This window comes from Lacerta agilis, chromosome 12, assembly GCF_009819535.1.
Source record: "Lacerta agilis isolate rLacAgi1 chromosome 12, rLacAgi1.pri, whole genome shotgun sequence".
NCBI classification, from domain to species: Eukaryota; Metazoa; Chordata; class Lepidosauria; order Squamata; family Lacertidae; genus Lacerta; species Lacerta agilis.
Window position 1 is genome coordinate 50,261,835 of NC_046323.1, and position 19,148 is coordinate 50,280,982.

The 19,148-nt window shown below is 47.3% G+C and overlaps 1 protein-coding gene across 1 annotated transcript in view; it reads left to right on the forward strand.

Moving 5' to 3' along the window:
• VIPR1 (vasoactive intestinal peptide receptor 1) overlaps window positions 1-18,590 on the forward strand; it is a 110,530-nt gene extending 91,940 nt beyond the window's left edge. The window contains exons 9-13 of the mRNA XM_033165998.1: window positions 1,964-2,030; window positions 3,219-3,310; window positions 14,059-14,191; window positions 15,113-15,154; window positions 18,343-18,590. Coding sequence (XP_033021889.1) covers window positions 1,964-2,030; window positions 3,219-3,310; window positions 14,059-14,191; window positions 15,113-15,154; window positions 18,343-18,534 — 526 coding nt within the window. The 3' untranslated portion in view covers window positions 18,535-18,590. The remainder of the gene's footprint in view (window positions 1-1,963; window positions 2,031-3,218; window positions 3,311-14,058; window positions 14,192-15,112; window positions 15,155-18,342) is intronic.
• Window positions 18,591-19,148: the final 558 nt, after the last annotated feature.

The following is a 19,148-nucleotide window of genomic DNA, read 5'->3' on the forward strand; positions in this document are numbered from 1 at the left end:
ATTTCATATTTTCTTACAAAGGAATAATAACAAGTAATAATAATAAAACTTTTATTTATAGCCCACCCTCCCCGGCCGAAGTCGGGCTCAGGGTGGCTAACATCAGATACATAACATTGGTGTAAAATCAAACAATAATTAAATTACCTCCTAGAAACATCTCAAAATCAAATTAAAGTCTAATTAGATGGCTTTCCACAGGGTTAGGGTTGGGAACAGTAAGTGCTCCACTGAACTGGAATTTCAGCCTTCACGACATAGGAAAACAGCCAAGTGAACAGCTATTTTGGTGGAGGAGGGTCAAGATATTAACCGATATGCATGAAATTTCATATATAGCTATATAATCCCTAGTATAGTAAGATAAGACCTTTGGAGCAGGCATTTTCCCCAAAAAATAATTTAAAAAAAATTCCATTTTTTTCCAAAAAAAATTTGTTTCTTGATTATTTGTCACCCCCTCCATTATGGAACCCGGGGCGGCCCACCCCCTTGCTACGCACCTGGGCTCTGTAGATGGTAAAATTGGGCTTTAACGCCTAGGCAGGGGCTGCAGAAGTACTGACTCCCTCCATTCATTTGCCAGCTTTTTGTTTGTGTTGAAGAGATGCTCTGTTCCTGTTTTCCAAGAAGAGCTGGCAACTTCAGTATCTGTTGATTTCCGAGTCTCGCTCCTTCCTTGGCCCCTCTCGGGCCCAGAATTGGCATTATGCAGAGTGAGGCAGCCACCTCAGGCAGTGGTATTTAGACAACAGCGCTGAGTATGTCACACAGGAAGATAGATACATCCAGTTCAGTTTGCATTTAAAAGAAAACTTGCCTAATTTTCACTTTCTGAAACAATACCCAAACTGAGGCGCAGCCATCCTTTGAAATCCACACTCTTCCGAATTTTCAAATGACGTTCTCTAGCCAGCCAACTAATAAGTACAAAAATGCATATACTAGGGTCAAGTGTTATTCCTGGAACTCGTACGTTTCGGCTCCCGAACAATCAAAAACCGGAAATGATGTTCCGTTTTCTGGACAATTTTCAGAAGCCGAACATCCAGCGCGGCTTCCGCGGTTTCCGATTAGCTGCAGGAGCTTCCTGCGGCTAATCAGAAGCCGTGCTTTTGTTTCCGAACGTTTTGGAAGTCGAATGGACTTCCGGAACGGATTCCATCCGACTTCCAAGGTACGACTGTAGGTAGATTCCAACCCTGTGGAAGCCTGAGTTTACTGAGTATACACACCACAGCTCTACATCCAGGCCAACAAGAGGCACTGTCACGTTCAAGCGAGAGGGCATGTCTAAGGACGAGATGTGGCCTAGAGAGGTCTGAGGGCCACTTGAAGAGACCCGGAGAGCTACATTTGGCTCCTGGGCCTGAGGTTCCCCAACCTTGGCCCCAATATAGACATTACTGAACAAGACGGTCCCATGGCAGCTTCCGGTATCCCTCTCTTTCCTTCCCTGCATTGTGCAGCAATTGTGAAGTGTTAGGTTTGTTCTGGGGCCCATGTTCAGTTCCTGTGGGGCCCCACGGGCCTCGTCAGTGCTGCACATGAGCAGATCATGCAGAGTCAAACCACTGGGTCCATCTAACCCACAATAGTCCATTCCAATTGACAGCAGCTTCCTGTGGTCTCAGCTGAAGGCCTAACATGCTTTTGCAGAGTTACCAGCATGTGCTTCCATCCCTGAGCTGTGGTCCCATCCTATGAACTGCACATGTGCCTCTTTAAGATACAGTTACAGGTGGGTAGCTGTGTTGGTCTGCCATAGTCGAAACAAAATAGAAAATTCTTTCCAGTAGCACCTTAGAGACCAACTGAGTTTGTTCTTGGTATGAGCTTTCGTGTGCAAGATACATGCATGCTCCTCCTACATTGTCTGGAACTGAAGGATATCATTTACTTCCTCAACCGCCTTCCTCTGTACCCAAGAAGTAGCTCTTGATCTATTCGTATTCCTTTACAGTTGTTGGGACTTAATCGAATCTCCCTTTTGGTGGATCATCAAGGCTCCCATTTTGGTTTCCATATTGGTAATGTATCCATGGATATATATATATATATTTCCCCATCTCTTGTAAAATCATTCCTTCGCTGGCCTTCTCATGCATCACTGTTGCTTCTGGGGAGGCAGAAATCGCCTCCGGTGTTTTGCTACTGGAATCTAGAGAGTAGTTTTGCTAGGAATGTGCTTTGCTTAGCAGGAACAGAACCCAAATATATCATTTCTGATTCACAAGTCCAGTTCATGCTGATGCTCTGCTCCAGGCAGTTGTCTCAGCCAGGGGAGGGAGGGGGTTCTAGGCCACATAGGTACATGTTCTAGGCTCAGATTTTAAGACATGTACTGCTAGTCCCTGTTGAGGGTCCATTAAGCAACACACAGTCAAGCAGATTTCTGGGTCCAGGGCACTAACCTTAGGTGTGTTGTGGTAAACGGTAGAACGGCAGAAGAAGAAGAGTTTGGATTTGATATCCCACTTTATCACTACCCGAAGGAGTCTCAAAGCGGCTAAGATTCTCCTTTCCCTTCCTCCCCCACAACAAACACTCTGTGAGGTGAGTGGGGCTGAGAGACTTCAGAGAAGTGTGACTGGCCCAAGGTCACCCAGCAGCTGCATGTGGAGGAGCGGAAACACGAACCCGGTTCACCTGATTATGAGTCTACCGCTCTTAACCACTACACCACACCACACTGGCTCTCCCACTGGTACCTCTCCGTCTCCTCCGACTTCCCGACTAACCGAAAAGGCTCTTGACCTGTCATGGCATCGACATGTGCATAGCTGTGCTCTGTGGGCTTGACATCATCATACTTGGGATGTCATAACACAAAAGTCCCAAGCAGGCTGATGTCAGGCCCAAGATGGCTGCCGTCCTGTCTTGCTTTACCTTGTCCCTCTCTGAGCGGTGTCTGACTTTTGTTGTCTTCCTATTATGCTGAGCATACCAAAAAAATGAAGTTGTGGTGGGCTAAATAATATTTCTGAAGCAGGGCCGTTTGATAAGCTCGTACACACGACCGTTTTACCACACATTTCCTCACACATCTGGACCGAATGTGCGGCAAAATCTTGCGCACCACTTGGCAAGGTATCGAAGAGGACAAAAGCTAACCCCATATGACCTTGTGGCGGTTTAGTCATGTTTGTTGACCCTGTTTGGTCAACTTAACCTGTCCCCTTTTTCTAATTTTGTTTCTCGATTTCTCTCCCCCACAGATAAATTTCGTCCTCTTTATTTGCATCATCCGGATCCTGGTTCAGAAACTTCACTCTCCAGACGTCGGACGAAATGATACAAGCCAGTATTCGTAAGTCTGAATTTACTTTACAGCTCACGAAAGGATTTTTTATTTTATTTTTTGCATTTCCTGAGGTCAGATAGATAGATTGATCGTTAATATTTATACCCTGCATCTCCTCCTAGGAGCCTCAATGTGGCATTCATGGTTCTCCTCCCTCCCTGTTTATCCTCACAACTGTAGGGACGTGTATAGATGCGAAGAGAGGATATATTTAGTAGATATTATCCTTCTTTCATCAGGTTTGTGAGTTCAGCAGAGGGCATCCCTTTGCAGCTTAAAAAGGGAAGCTTTGGTAGCCTTTTCGTTTAAGTAATCCAGGTTGCTTTAAGGCACACCAGATTCTCCTGACGTTTCCCCCTTTTCTCCCCTTTAAAACAATAATCACACAGACAAACTTGCAAAAAGTAGAATTAATATTTATTCACTCAGAATACTTGTTGAAATGTAACAGATGCAGCAACTTTGTTCAGGCAGGCTTAAAATGGTAATCCCGTTACAAAGACATACTTTAGTCCAGTTTAAGATGGAGTCTGACCTATGGAGCAATGGCACTCAGAAATGCAGATTGTCCTCACATTGCTGGAAGGAAGTGAAAGAGCAAAAAAGGAAGAGGGAGCGCGTACACCCTCCCCCTAACAGGGCACAGTCGGAGTGTCTCTCAGAGTCCTTTCTAGGAATATTACAGGAAGAAACTCTGTGAACTTCACGTGTCTATCATGCGCCTATCTAGCAAACATGCATTGTTGGTTTGAACGCATTGTAAATATCCCACAAAGACAACCCTTTGAAGTAAGGTAGGCTGACACTGTGATAAGAACATGAGAGGAACCTACTGGATCAGGGCCATTTAACCTAGGATCTTGTTCTCACATTGGCCAACCAGGTGCCTCTGGGAAGCTCACAAGCAGGAGCTCAACAGCACTCTTCCGTCCTGTGGTTTTCAGCAAGTGGTGTTTGGAAGCATTTCTGCTTCTGGGTTTGGAGGAGCAACATGGCTGTAACAGCTACTAACCCAAAAGATCAAGGAGATGGAACAACACAGGTTGCAGTGTTTGGGGCTTCTTTTGGTTAGAGGGAAAAGGCGAGTAAGGGGTAGATCACAGAATTGTAGAGTTGGAAGGGACCATGAGGGTCATCTAATCCAACCCCCTGCAATACAGGAATCTTTTGCCCAATGTGGGGCTCAAACCCATGACCTTGAGACAGTGAGACTTCGGAAGATACGATAGGTGTTTACAAAAGCATGCATGTTGCGGAGGAAGTGGATAGGGGGGAAAGCTTCTCTCTCTCTCTCTCTCTCTCACACACACACAACATGCAACACATAACACAACACAAGAACTCATGTTACAGGTAGGCAGCTGTGTTGGTCTGCCATAGTAAAAAAAAAAATCCTTCCAGTAGCACCTTAGAGACCAACTAAGTTTGTTCTTGGTATGAGCTTTCGTGTGCACGCACACTTCTTCAGATACCTTCAGATACAAGAACTCATGGGCATTCAAGGAAGCTGAAGGTTGGAAGAGTCAGGACAGATAAAAGAGGGCACTTCTCCTCACGGCACGTAGTCAAAACTATGGAACTCACTGCTGCAGGAGGCAGCGATGGCTATCGAAAGAGAATTAGACCAATCCATGGAGGAGAGGGCTGGCTGCCATGTTGGAATATTCTAGAAGAAACTTGAAAATAGTCTTGAACAAGTTGCCAGGCGATGGAAAATTTCCCCAGCGACAGGTGTCCTTATTAGGGCATGTGATCAACTAAGTCTGGGTCAGTGTAAATGAGCATGTGAATGAGTCAGCATTAGGCCTCTCTGGCCAGAGGGCTGAAAGAGGAAAATATTATGTTGCTTTATTTGTTTGTTTGTTTGTTTGTTTGTTTGTTTGTTTGTTTATTTATTTATTTATTTGGGGCCAGGGTAAAGTTTTGTAAATAATAAAAAGACTCTGAGAAACGGAACCAAATGGTGTTTGTTCCTGTAGTGGGGATTTCACTAAGAGATAGCTGCGTCTGCCGGTGCTGTAAAGAAGTAAACTTTCAGGAAAGCTTTTCTGTAAAAGGAATTCTGCTGCAGAAAGCAATGGAAACCCAAGCTTTCCATTTCTCACACATCAACATACCAGTGGCTACAGTGCCGGATTTATGTATAAGCTAAACAAGATATAGCTTAGGGCCCCACTCTCATGGGGGCCCCCCAAAAAAATTAAAGGAAACCCAACTGTATGTACATTTCCAAAATATAAGATAGAAAAAAACCAAATAAATCAAAACCTACATACAGCAACAGTGTTTTGTGTTGTGTAGGCTCCTATGATGTAAGTCATGGGCCCCTCCTGCTAGCCTGCTCCCTAGAATATCACTGGTTTGCTCATTTCTATATATAGGGTGCCTACATTCTGCATCACCTCCCATCACCCCCTGGCAAATAGAAGGGGAAGAAATGGAGGCAGTGAGAGATTTCACTTTCTTGGGTTCCATGACCACTGCAGATGGTGACAGCAGTCACAAAATTAGAAGACGCCTGCTTCTTGGGAGAAAAGCAATGACAAACCTAGACAGCATCTTAAAAAGCAAAGACATCACCTTGCCGACAAAGGTCCATATAGTTCAAGCTATGGTTTTCCCAGTAGTAATGTACGGAAGTGAGAGCTGGACCATAAAGAAGGCTGATCGCCGAAGAATTGATGCTTTTGAATTATGGTGCTGGAGGAGACTCTTGAGAGTCCCATGGACTGCAAGAAGATCAAACCTATCCATTCTTAAAGAAATCATCCCTGAGTGCTCACTGGAAGGACAGATCCTGAAGTTGAGGCTCAAGTACTTTGGGCACCTCATGAGAAGAGAAGACTGCCTAGAAAAGACCCTGATGTTGGGAAAGATGGAGGGCACAAGGAGAAGGGGACGACAGAGGGTGAGATGGTTGGACAGTGTTCTCGAAGCTACTAACGTGAGTTTGGCCAAATTGCGAGAGGCAGTGAAGGACAGGCGTGCCTGGCATGCTCTGGTCCATGGGCTCACGAAGAGTCGGACACGACTGAACAACTGAACAACAACAACACATTCTGCATGGACTGGTTGCATGGCAACATGGGCAAATGGCTTTAGAGACCTATGAGGTCTATAAATTACCATATAGCATATATTCAATGCAAAAAAACAGTGAGAATTTGTTGTTGACACCTGGACATATAAAGGGCCCCATCACCTTCAGCAGCTTAGGGCCGCATCAAACCTAAATGGGGCCCTGAGTGGCTACTAGCTCAGCCTCCCTGTTTGAAGGCAACAATGCTTCTGTATGCTAGTTGCTGGAAACCTGCTTTCCGGTTTTGCCCAGGCATTTGGTGGCCCCTGTGAGAACAGGATGCTGCACCAGATGGGCGTTGGGCCTGGTCCACCAAGGATCTTCTTAAATTCACACCTTCACTTGATAACAAGTTCCCAGGAAGCGGAAGCCAAGGCGTTTCTGTTCAGAAACTGAGTCCTGCCACTTTGTTGGAAGCGCCGGAGTCTGATCTGAAGCCATCGCACCTGCAGATATTAGAGTAAGCATCTCCTGGAATCCATTGGCAGTTCCTGAAACGAGGGCTTTGGGGAACTGCCGCGCTCATTGAGTGTTTCCTTGCCAGGCTGCCATTTGTGTTGTTCTGCTCCAGAGTCTTAGCAGGTGGGCTATCTGAAGGCAGCTCCTATTGCAAAGAGAGAGAGAGGCTTCATTTTGCCAGTTATCGCGGAGACGAGTTAAGAGGCTCAATACTTTATTACATCATGAACAGCATCCCCAATACAAAGCTGTTTTGTAACTTTCGAACAAATGTTTATTTCTATTAAACAATTAAAAAGAAGAGGTATGTACTGTATTGGAGGAGGGAATTTGTGGTAGAGAAGCAGCTAAGAAGAGCGGAGGGCTTCACCCTTCGATGTATGCTATTTTGTTGCTCCAAATTCCACCCCCTCAAAAACAAAACAAAACAAAACAAAACCTCAATTTCCCGCAAAGTTCATATACAGTGGACGCTCGGGTTGAGAACGTGATCCATGCGGGAGGCACGTTCGCAACCCGCAGGGCCATGTCTGGACATGCTCAGGTTGCGATTCGGCGCTTCTGCTCATGCGCAAAGCGCGATTTAGTGCTTCTGCACATGCGCGAGTGCCAAAACCCGGAAGTAACCCGTTCCGGTACTTCCAGGTCCGGCTCGGTGTGCAACCCGAAATCATGCAACCTGAAGCAGCCGTAACCCGAGGTGTGACTGAATTTATTTATCCTTGTAAACACCAGTGCTGTCAAGTATCCCGTTTCCCCCGGGATTCTCCCTTATTTCAAGTAGTTTCCCGCTGCTCTCCCTTATTTTTTATTTCCCTTAAATTTCCCGTTTTTAATGGAAGCAGCTCCTCCCCTGCTGGCCAGGGACTGGGTGGGAAGACCTTGCCTACTTGGAGAGAAAAGCCTCAGCCCTCAAAGCAAGTGGGAGCCGTTTCCCGTGCTTACAGGGGGGTGTATTCCTCCCCCTGCATCAGCCCCTATCTGTTGCCGCCGAGCCCCTCAGCCGGCCAATAGGGTTAGCTGGTGGGCGGAGCCTGGCTGCCTTTGAGCAGCTGCTGCTTCCTGTCCTGTTTTGATGGGATCAGACAAGAAGGCGATGGGGCTCCATTGCACGGAGCACATGGCTGCCCTCCTCTTTGCTCCGCTCCGAGCCCGCTTGGAGTTTACATTGCTGCTCCGCCCACTTTTGCTTCTGGCTCCGCCCACCACTGACATGTGACTGTCCCCGGGATAAGTGAGACTGCTGATCCTTTATTTTCAAATCTGAAACTTGACAGCTATGGTAAACACCCCTTCCTCAACACCCCTGGAGACGTAACTTGTAGACATTTAATAATTGCCTTCGTCACCTTCTTAGAATTCACAAGAGATATAGGAGATAATTAATGAGCTGCCAGGGTGGGGGGGAAATGATGGCGAATAGGTTTGAATTTCCCCTTTGATGGCTCCAGCTGCCTTTCATTGTTATCCATCCCACTGACACTACTATAGCAGAGCACAACAATTATTTATTCAGTCACAATGCAACCCAAATCCTAGATCTGCCAGGAGTAGCAACTGTGGAACAGGCAGGTCTTGGTCTGTCCTGGCTGAGCCAGGGCTGCAGTGGTATAATTCCCTCACTCCATCACCTCTGCTGTGACAGGCCAACCTCATCGGGTCTCCTTCCGCCTTACCTGTCAGCTGAGGGCAGCCATTCCATCAGTGGGAGAGATAGGAAGCAGGGGGTTCGTTTCATCAGGTTTGCTGGAGGCCCAGCTACACCAGGAGGGACCTCCTGCTCCTAAACTTCACCAGCTGATCATTATAGGAACAGCTGGTGGCTGGGGTTCCCCCCCTTCCTTTCCTGTCCCTTTTTCCTTGTGTGCTGTAATGTTTTTTAGATTGTAAGCCTATGAATAGGGACTATCTTGTTTTGATTGTACGTAGGCTGCTCTGGAGGGACGCGGGTGGCGCTGAGGGTTAAAACACAGAGCCTAGGGCTTGCTGATCAGAAGGTCGGCGGTTCGAATCCGTGCGACAGAGTGAGCTGCTGTTGCTTGTTCCCTGCTCCTGCCAACCTAGCAGTTCGAAAGCACATTACAGTGCAAGTAGATAAATAGCTACCACTCCGGCAGCAAGATAAACGGTGTTTCCGTATGCTGCTCTGGTTCACCAGAAGTGGCCTAGTCATGCTGGCCACATGACCCGGAAGCTGTACGCTGGCTCCCTCGGCCAGTAACGCGAGATGAGCGCCACAACCCCAGAGTCGTCCACGACTGGACCTAATGGTCAGGGGTCCCTTTACCTTTACCCTATCTCCCTCTCAGTCTTCTCTTTTCCAGGTTAAGCTTTCCCAACTCCTTCAACCATTCCACATAAGGCTTGGTTTCGAGACCTTGGTTGCCCTCCTCTGCACACCGTTCCAGCTTGTCAATATCCCTTCTTGAACTGTGGTGGCCAGAACTGGACACAGTACTCCAAATACTAGCAGAAGAGAGCAGTATTGTTATTTCCTGCTATACTCCTGTTGATGCAGCCTAGAATAGCGTTATGGGGGGGGGGGCATATCAAAGCCAGATAAACAATATGGCAGCTACTCATTCACATGGGTGTAATCTGATTATATCATTTTAGCTAATCAATTTCCTTCCTAATGGTCAGGGGTCCCTTTACCTTTACCTTTAAGCTGCTTGCTCTAAACAAAGTCAATAAATCTTGGCTCAGCCAGGGATATGCCAGAGTCAGCCCCTCAACCTGGTTGAGCTAGGCTATCTCAGCTGGCAGAACGTAAGCTGGCCTGAATTTCCCTGACATCCTTTACTTAGGATTTCTACTTTAGTTACTTAGTTAACTTCTGTATCACTTCCTATTTCAACGCTAGCTGCTAAGCAGTTGACATATCCCAACAGAAAAAGAACTGATGGAAGCATAGAGTTGAACGGGAACACGAGGGTCATTTATTTCAACCCCCTGCAATGCAGGGACCTTTTGCCGGCCGTGGGGCTCGAACCCACAACCCTGAGATTAAGAGTCTCTTGCTTTACCGACTGAGCTGTCCCTGCTGTCAAATGCAAATTCCGCATTCGAAACTGAACAACAGCACCAATAATAATTCCACATTTTAAGTAACCTAACCAGGCAGCAGTGAATATCTCAAAGCAATGTACGCAAGTAAAATTAAGTAAGGACCACAAAAAGCAAGCCGTAGACAAAACGTCAAGGTACATCATGACTGCCGTTCAGTTATCATTCCTCTTTCCTCCACTGCAGAGGTAGGGCCCTTTTTTCAGACAGAGGGCCGGATCCCCTCTGGGGGGCAACCTCCTGGGAGTCACATGCTACTGGTGGGCGGAGCCAGTGGCAAAAGTGGGTGGGGCAAAGTATGCGACTCTTCTTTTGTATAGCAGCGGTCCATACCAGGCATTCAGACATCAGAGATTTGTACAGTCATACCTTGTGTTACGAACGCTGCAGGTTGCGTTTGACACGGGTTATGAACCCGTGAAGTACTGGAACGGGTTACATCCGGGTTCAGCAGTTCACGCATGCACAGAAGTGCCGAATCGCATCGCGCACATGCGCAGACATGGCGCTCGGGGTGCGTACTGCTCATGATGCGAATGGGGCTCCGGAACGGATCCCGTTCGCATCCAGAGGTACCACTGTACCCACATGTTCCTCCATCCAGGCAAGCAAAAACGAATTGTCACAATTCAAGGGCACATTTCAGCCAGGCATGAGTCTTTGAAGAAGGCATGGCGCAGGTCCAACGAGGCTTGGCCTGGGCAGACTCCCAGGAGCCATACAGAGAGACCTAGAGGGCTGGATCTGGCCCCTTGGCCATGGTTTGAACATCACGGTTGCATCTGAGCCCTAATCCCCAGGAACCTTTTCTGACAGCCTCAGTGCTGCACTATTCTGGCCCCTCTGTCTTCTCTTACGCCCTGCTGAACATTTGCGGCTCCCTCTCATTTCCAATTCAAGATGTCCCCGCTCCAAGGAGCTCTGATTAAATCAGCATATGGAAAGATGTCCCCAATCAGGGCAGCGTCATAATGGATTCGAATGCCACTCTCTTGGCAGAGCTCATCAGGAACTCTGCAAGTCTAACTAGACCAGTATTAGATATTCATCAGCCAAGCACCTTTACAAATTAAGTGGTGCTGGTGGAAGGAAAGTTGTCCTCAGTTAATCTTCAGAACTACAAATAATTCAGCCGGAAACAGAACAGAGGCGCATTCTCAGCTCCGGATCTGCCAGAAGAAGAGAGGTGTTTTGTGAAGGAGGGCTGGAGTCTGTTGACTGCAAGTAGCAAGAGATGGCGGAAGAATACAATCATAGAATTGAAGAGCTGGATGGGACCACGAGGGACATCCAGTCCAACCCCCTGCAATGCAGGAATCTTTTGTCCAGTGTGGGGCTCGAACCCATGACCCTGAGATTAAGGCGTCCTAGGCTCTACCGACTGAGCTAAACACAAAATATTGTGAAGTCACAACGCAAAGTGCATTCATGGATGAGGAGCGGAATATGTAGCTGCCATTTTTCTGACACCCAGCCACATCTAGCATTAACTTGCAGTTAGTCTGTTGTTTTTACAGCACCCTTTGATAGATATTGCACCTCTGGGTTTAATAAGAGCATTGAAACTATATATATCAGCTCCCTGCCCCCAAGAGCTTACAGTTGGCACCATTGCCCATCAAATGTTTTCTGATTGTCATGACCTCATGATCTAGCTCTCAATCTTTGGGGGACTGAGACCATGGGCTGAGAGGAGGTATTGCTTTCAGAGCCAGCCCCGGATGTCCCCACTGCTCAAGGGACCCCAGTGCAAAGTGGAGCACGTTCTCCTAGATTTATCTCTGGCCTGAGCAGATCACATTGACTTAGAAGACTCCAGCCCAGAAGCTTCATCCAAATCAGTGGCTGTTGAGGCAAGCTCTGCCCCTTTAGCTGACTAAACATCAAAAAGAGCTTTCTGACAGTAAGTTCTGTTTGGCAGTAGAACGGACTCCTTCAGAAGGTGGTGGACTCTCCTTCCTTGGAGGTTTTGAAGCAGAGGCTGTCATGGATACTTTAGCTGAGATTACTGCATTGCAGGGGGTTGGTCTAGATAACTCACAGGGTCCCCTTCCATCTCTATGATTCTTGGGTGTGGCTTCTCACTGAGGATGGTGCCAACCCCCCTGGTGGAATTGCAGTTGTGCTTAAGGTTCAGTCTAGGATTGCTTCCAGTTGGTGAGGTGTTCTGGGGCCAGACCTGAAGGCAGGTCTCTCTCTTCCACTCTGGACTCTTTGGCCGCATCCCCTGCAGAGGGGAATCTGCGTGGGAATGTTGTGGATAGTAAGAGAGGATATATTAATTAAATAATATCCTTCCTCACTCACGCTAGTTGGTAGATTCATTAGAATCTCTTGAGTTAAGTAATCCAGTCTGGCTTGTCCAGACTGGATTTGCTCCTGGTAAATCCCCCTTGTTCCCACTTAAAAAGAATAAAGACACAATAGTCTTCTTTTAAAAAATAATAAGAAGTTTACTTACATTCCGTTCACAGTATGATCCTGAAGGCAGGCTGTGGCGATCACCCAAACTTAGGAATGGCATAGAAGGAGTTAAAAGGAATAACCAGTAAGAACCTTTAGGGGCAGAGTTATGTGGGCTATATAAACCCCTCCCGGGGAAGGAAGGGGGGCTTTTGGGCTGGTCTTTTGGTCAGGGTCTTGGTCTTTGTCTTTGTCTGGGGGCTTGTTGTGGGTATTGAGAGGTTGGTAGAAGGGTGGCAAGGGAAGGAGCCGGAACAAGGGCGGGAGAAAGTGTTGGGCACTGTTGTTAACAAGAACACAACCAAGAAAGAACTGTTTATTCAAAAACCACATGTTTATGTACTAAACTTCAAATACAATAGTTTTGTTCCAATATTCTCCTTGACTGGACTGAGTGAAGTAAATACCAGACAGACTGGTTGGTGGCAGCGGTTAATTAACAAAGTGGTGAGCGCAGGTATCAACGGACCGTTAAACGTCTGGGGGACCTGTGGAGGTTGAGCAAACTGCCACACAGGCTTTAGCTTGTAGTTACAGAAAAGAGTGTGGGTTCATCCCATATGGGGATTGAGCCCATGTGCTGCTGGCTGAGAGCCAGCAGACAGCCAAAGAACATCAAGAGAGCAGCATCAAGAGAAGAGAAGATGGCTGTGTGACCAGCCATTTTATGGGGTCTGCCAGGGTCACACCCATCTACCTGGTCATACGCAGGGGGAGGATGCTCCAGACCAGGTGTGACAGGAAGTCTTCCTGACTGGAGTAACATCCCCCTGTGTGTCCACTCTGGGCAAACAGGAAATGTTGTACTTGACTGCTACAGTGAGGTCACATCCCTCAATCTGATCCCAGGTTCCTGTCAGTAGCAAGAGTAAAGTCACCCTTTGACATGCTCACTTGCTAGAACAATTTTTTGCATTCAGATATGCTGCCATCTTACGGAAGTGGGTGGCACTGTGGTGTAAACCACTGAGCCTTGGGCTTGCCGATCAGAAGGTCAGTGGTTCGAATCCCTGCAATGGGGTGAGCTCCTGTTGTTTGGTCCGAGCTCCTGCCAACCTAGCAGTTCGAAAGCATGTCAAAGTGCAAGTAGATAAATAGGTACCACTCCTGCGGGAAGGTAAACGGCATTTCCGTGCGCTGCTCTGGTTCGCCAGAAGCGGCTTAGTCATGCTGGCCATATGACCCGGAAAAACTGTCTGCGGACAAACGCTGGCTCCCTCGGCCAGTAGAAGAAGAAGGAGTCTCAAAGCGGCTCACGTTCTCCTTTTCCCTTCTTCCCCCACAACAAACACTCTGTGAGGTGAGTGGGGCTGAGAGACTTCAGAGAAGTGTGACTAGCCCAAGGTCACCCAGCAGCTGCATGTGGAGGAGCGGGGACGCGAACCCGGTTCACCAGATTACGGGACTACCGCTCTTAACCACTACACCACACTGGCTCTTCAGTAAAGCGAGATGAGTGCTGCAACCCTAGAGTCGTCCACGACTGGACTTAACTGTCAGGAGTCCTTTACCTTTACCTTTATGCTGTCATCTTACGTACAGTTTGATGTGCAGTCCACATGCTTGGACTGTGCATCATGATTTTTTATCGCTGGGCATGCAGATCAGCTCTGGATCTTCAGGTCTTCCTCCCCCCACCCCCCACCCCCGTGCACCCATCCCTTTCTGTTTTTCTCCCTCCTGCCAGGAGACTTGCGAAATCCACCTTACTGCTGATCCCACTCTTCGGCATCCACTACACCATCTTTGCCCTCTTCCCCGACAAATCAAAGCTGCTGGAGATGAAGCTGGTCTTCGAACTTGTGCTGGGGTCCTTTCAGGTAAGCCACCTCCCCCTGCTCCAAGGCTGGAACTCACAAGAACCATCACAATTTCATTCATACTCCACATCTGTCCCCACCTGGACATCAGTGAGCTCCTAGAGCTCCTTTGGCTGTTTCCTGCTCCGCCTCTTGCTCAGTGTGGCCTCAGTGTGGGAAAGTGGCTTTCCAATGTCCTTTTCAGCTTACTGTCTGCCGCAGAACCATGATGTATTGCCGGGGATTCCATGGCACAGTCTAAGAAAGACCTGTCTGGTCTAGCGTCTCGCTTACCATAGTGGTCAACCAAATGCCCATTATGGGAAACCCATAAGCATGACATGTGGGACAGTGGCTTATTGTCGCCCCACTTCCGGTGGTGCCCCCTAGACCAGTCTCTTGCAACTGTGCATTGGGGAAGAAGATGGTTAGCAGGATTGGTGATGTGTGAAGGGGAGAATTTATTGCATTAGTCTCATGGAGGGGAATTTTTCACCATGTCCCTTGTGGAAGAGATCTCACCATTAACAACAAAATGGCTTCTTCTTTATTCTAAGATTTCATTTTATTTTAATGCAGCAGCATCAACAGTTGTCCTCCTGGCCGCCATTTTGTATCTCCCACAAAGCCCAAGATCAGATGTCTTTGTGGGTATTGTTGGGGTGATCCAGTAGAGATCCACTTAGAAAACTCCTGTTGTGCTTATATTAAGCAAGAGAGTCTGCTCTGTTCTTGACATAAAACTTTGGCCTTTTTTTGCTCTTTCTCTCTTGTCTGGGAAGAGTTTGAACGGAATGTTCCATTGGGGTTGCTACAAATTCTTCCCTAGTCTTTGGGATGTGGGGGTGAGGCTACACATTTAAATATGTCCTTAAAACAAAGACAATGAAATAAAAATCTATGTTGTCTCTTCTTTTCTATCCCCCCTTTCCCCTTTTCTAGGGCTTTGTGGTGGCTGTCTTGTACTGCTTCCTCAATGGAGAGGTAAGACCAGCCATGATATTTGCAAAGGGAGCAAGCATTAGTGGAGCTGCCAAGTGATTAAATAACGTTTAGTTCATTAATGACCTGCCTTTTTGCTGCTCCGCCAACTAATTCATCGATCAAATTTAATTGAATTTGCTCCTTATTCTTACAACGCAATGCATAATGCAGAGCTTAACAAATTATGACGCATCGTTTAGCAAGGAAAAAATAAGTATTCACAGAACAAGGAACGTAGACCAAATGAGAGCAACATTGCCGTCGTTTCGAATTTACTGGGCACTGGAAGCAGATTTAAAAACAAAACAAGCCCATGCCTGTAGATTTATGATCCAAAAGGCACAGCACAGAAGGAAAAAGGGAGGAGGAGGGAAGAAGAAAATATGCAAGCCCAGGCAGCAATTCTTAAAAGTCACATGAGCCCTATTGCATGTTCCCTCCCAAGATTAAGAATTGCATGATGATGGAGGAAGAGGAGGAGGAGGAGCTGCACCTGCTGGCCTCCACTCTCCAAACATTGGGGAGGCCTTCAATGGAGAGATATTTCTGCTAAACACACACAGAAGCTCCCCATGTGAACTGGAACTCAGGCCAGCTGTTCATTCAGGGTTCTATACCTTAGAGGAGACTTACCTGCATGCAGCAGCTTCCCCTCGACTGGTGTTCCTCCCAATGCATGGATATGGAGATGTTCAGTGGGGCAGGGCTGTCAGATGCTGCCCCAGCTTACCCCCTGTGCAATTATTATTATTATTATTATTATTATTATTATTATTATTATTATTATTACCCCGCCCATCTGGCAGGGTTTCCCCAGCCACTCTCAGCGTCTCCCAACAGAATATTAAAAACACGATAAAACATCAGTCATTAAAAAATTCCCTAAACAGGGCTGTCTTCAGATGTCTTCTAAAAGTCAGATAGTTGTTTATTTCCTTAGCATCTGATGGAAGGGCATTCCACAGGGTGGGCACCACTACCAAGAAGGCCCTCTGCCTGGTTCCCTGTATCCTCACTTCTCGCAGTGAGGGAACCGCCAGAAGTCCCTTGGCACTGGACCTCAGTGTCCGGGCTGAGCAATGGGGTTGAAACGCTCCTTCAGATATACTGGGCTGAGGCCGTTTAGGGCTTTAAAGGTCAGCACCAACACTTTGAATTGTACTCAGAAACATACAGGGAGCCAATTTAGGTCTTTCAGGACCGGTGTTATATGGTCTCGGCGGCCACCCCCAGTCACCTGTCTAGCTGCCGCATTCTGGATTAATTGCAGTTTTTGAGTCACCTTCAAAGGTAGCCCCACGTAGAGCGCATTGCAGTAGTCCAAGCGGGAGATAACCAGAGCATGCACCACTCTGGTGAGACAATCTGCGGGCAGGTAGGGTCTCAGCCTGCATACCAGATGGAGCTGGTAGACAGCTGCCCTGGACACAGAATTGACCTGCACCTCCATGGACAGCTGTGAGTCCAAAATGACTCCCAGGCTGCGCACCTGGTCCTTCAGGGGCACAGTTACCCCATTCAGGACCAGGGAGTCCTCCATACCCACCTGCCCCCTGCCCCCCCAAAACAGTACTTCTGTTTTGTCAGGATTCAACCTCAAGCAAACAAAGAAAGCATTTGTTCACACAACACATAGTTAATCCACGGCACTTGCTGATGTAGTGATGACCAGTAACTTGGCCTTTTTAAAATGCATGCAGGAGAAGGCTATCGGTGGCTGTCCCCCCAAAACAGTACTTCAATTCTTAACTATTTGAGTGAATACCCCAATAGGGTTTATTGTGCTTAAAGTTAACATCTTGAATGGAAACTGTTCAGAAGAGGGGATGAGCCAAGTGGCAGCTGCTCCCTCAACTGGACTGTTAGGTTGGGCACTGCTGTGCCATTTTCCCTTCTGCTTGAAACAATCCTCTGGGTGTTTTAAACCCTCTCTCTTAATGAATACTCTCCATCATTGAGCAAGTTACCCTGCCTTTACTTCGTGGCTCAGGAGGCCTCTACTTATATCCTGCCCTTTGCCTGAAGGCTCCAGGGCACGTTACAGCAATAGGTAAATAAAACCATCAATAATAAAAGAGAGATTTAAAACCAGCAAAATAATATATATATTTTTAAAAGAATACCTATCAGTTTTCTGCAGTCTACATTTAAAAGCCTGGAGAAAACTAATAGGTATTTAAAAAAAAAACAAAAAAAAACCCACTATTATTTTGCTGGTTTTAAATCTCTCTTTTATTATTGATGGTTTTATTTTCCTATTGCTGTGACTTGCCCTGGAGCCTTCAGACGAAGGGCAGGATATATTTAGAAAGGAGGAAAGAAGGAAAGTAAGTAATGTAGAAAAAGAAAGAAGAAAAGAGTGGGTGGGGGAGAATGAAAAAGTAATAAAGGAAAAAGAGGGAATGAGAGGGGAGAGAGGAAGGAAGGAAGGAAGGGCTGGAGATTTAGAGAAAGACAGATATTTCGGGTGGTGAAATGCAATTTGTGGTAAGCAAGATTCGCATGGCTGCAAAATTCAGCATGGATTCACATCACCCCCATGATGAATGCAAAATTCAGCATGGATTCACATCACCCCCCATGATGAATGCAAAATTCAGCATGGATTCACATCACCCCCATGATGAATGCAATTACAGTCGTACCTTGGAAGTCAAACAGAATCCGTTCCGGAAGTCCGTTCGACTTCCGAAACATTCTGAAACCAAAGCGCAGCTTCTGATTGGCTGCAGGAAGCTCCTGCAGTCATTTGGAAGCCCCGTCGGACGTTCGGCTTCCAAAAATAGTTCGCAAACCGGAACGGTCACTTCCGGGTTTGTGGCATTCGGGAACCAAAACGTTCAAGAACTAAGCTGTTCAAAAACCAAGGTACGACTGCATGTGTTTTATCAATTGCATTTATACCCCACCTTTTTCTCCAAGGAGCTCAAGGAGCAACAACCTTGTTAAGTAGGTTAAGCTGAGAGGCAGCGACTGACCCCCCCCCAAGGTCCCCCAGTGAGCTTCATGGGTGATTGGGGACTCGAACCCCGGCCTTCCAAGTCCTTGTCCAGCCCTCGACCCGCCACACCACCCTGGCTCTCAGCCTAGAAGAGCTCCACGAAGCACATCCACAAATCCAGAAGACCCTCTTCTTTCTCCCTTCTCCAGTTCATCTGCCCTCTCCCTTTCCTTTCTCCCTTCTTCAGGTCCAAGCCGAGCTGAAGCGGAAGTGGCGAAGGTGGCACATGGAGAGGTTCCTGGGCTCCGACATGAAATACCACCACCCCTCCATGGGCAGCAACGGGACCAACTTCAGCACCCAGATCTCCATGCTCACCAAGTGCAGTCCCAAGAGCAGGCGCTGCTCCAGCTTCCAAGCCGACTTGTCTCTGGTTTGAGACCCGGATGCGAATGACCGAGGGACCAAATGGGTGGGACGCAAAGCAATGGGAGAGGAAAGGCGGCACCAGCCAGGACTTTGGATTAAGGACAACAAGTGTGAAGTTGTGTGTGTGCATATATATATTTTTTTAAGACAGAACACTCTTCTGTCAACCAAAGCAGGACAAAACACTGGAATAGCGGAAGGATGAGAAGAGGCCTGTTTGGGTGGTGGATTCTCCGGTTGTTTCTTCTCAAGTCTTTAGTTACGGCTGTTGTTGGAGCACTTGTGAATGCAGCGGAATCTCAGTGCACGGTGGATAAGAGAGAGCCCGCCTTTGCGGATGCAAAATGAGCCAATGGGGGAAAGGAGCAGATGTTGTGACCTCATCCGCCAAGATCTTTCGTGGGAGAGAAGGAATCGTTTGATCAGAGAGGTGCTCCCTGGGCATGGTGCAGCCGACTAAGCTACTCCCCCCCCCCCTCACTCCGGATAAACTTCAGAAGTCAGAAGGCCATCTCAACTCCAGAGAAAGCATGGGATCATCCTGAACGCTCTGTTGGTTATATATGTGAAGCTTTAACTGGGTCCCAAAAGGCACTCCTGGAAAAAGTTCTATTTTGTTTGGGG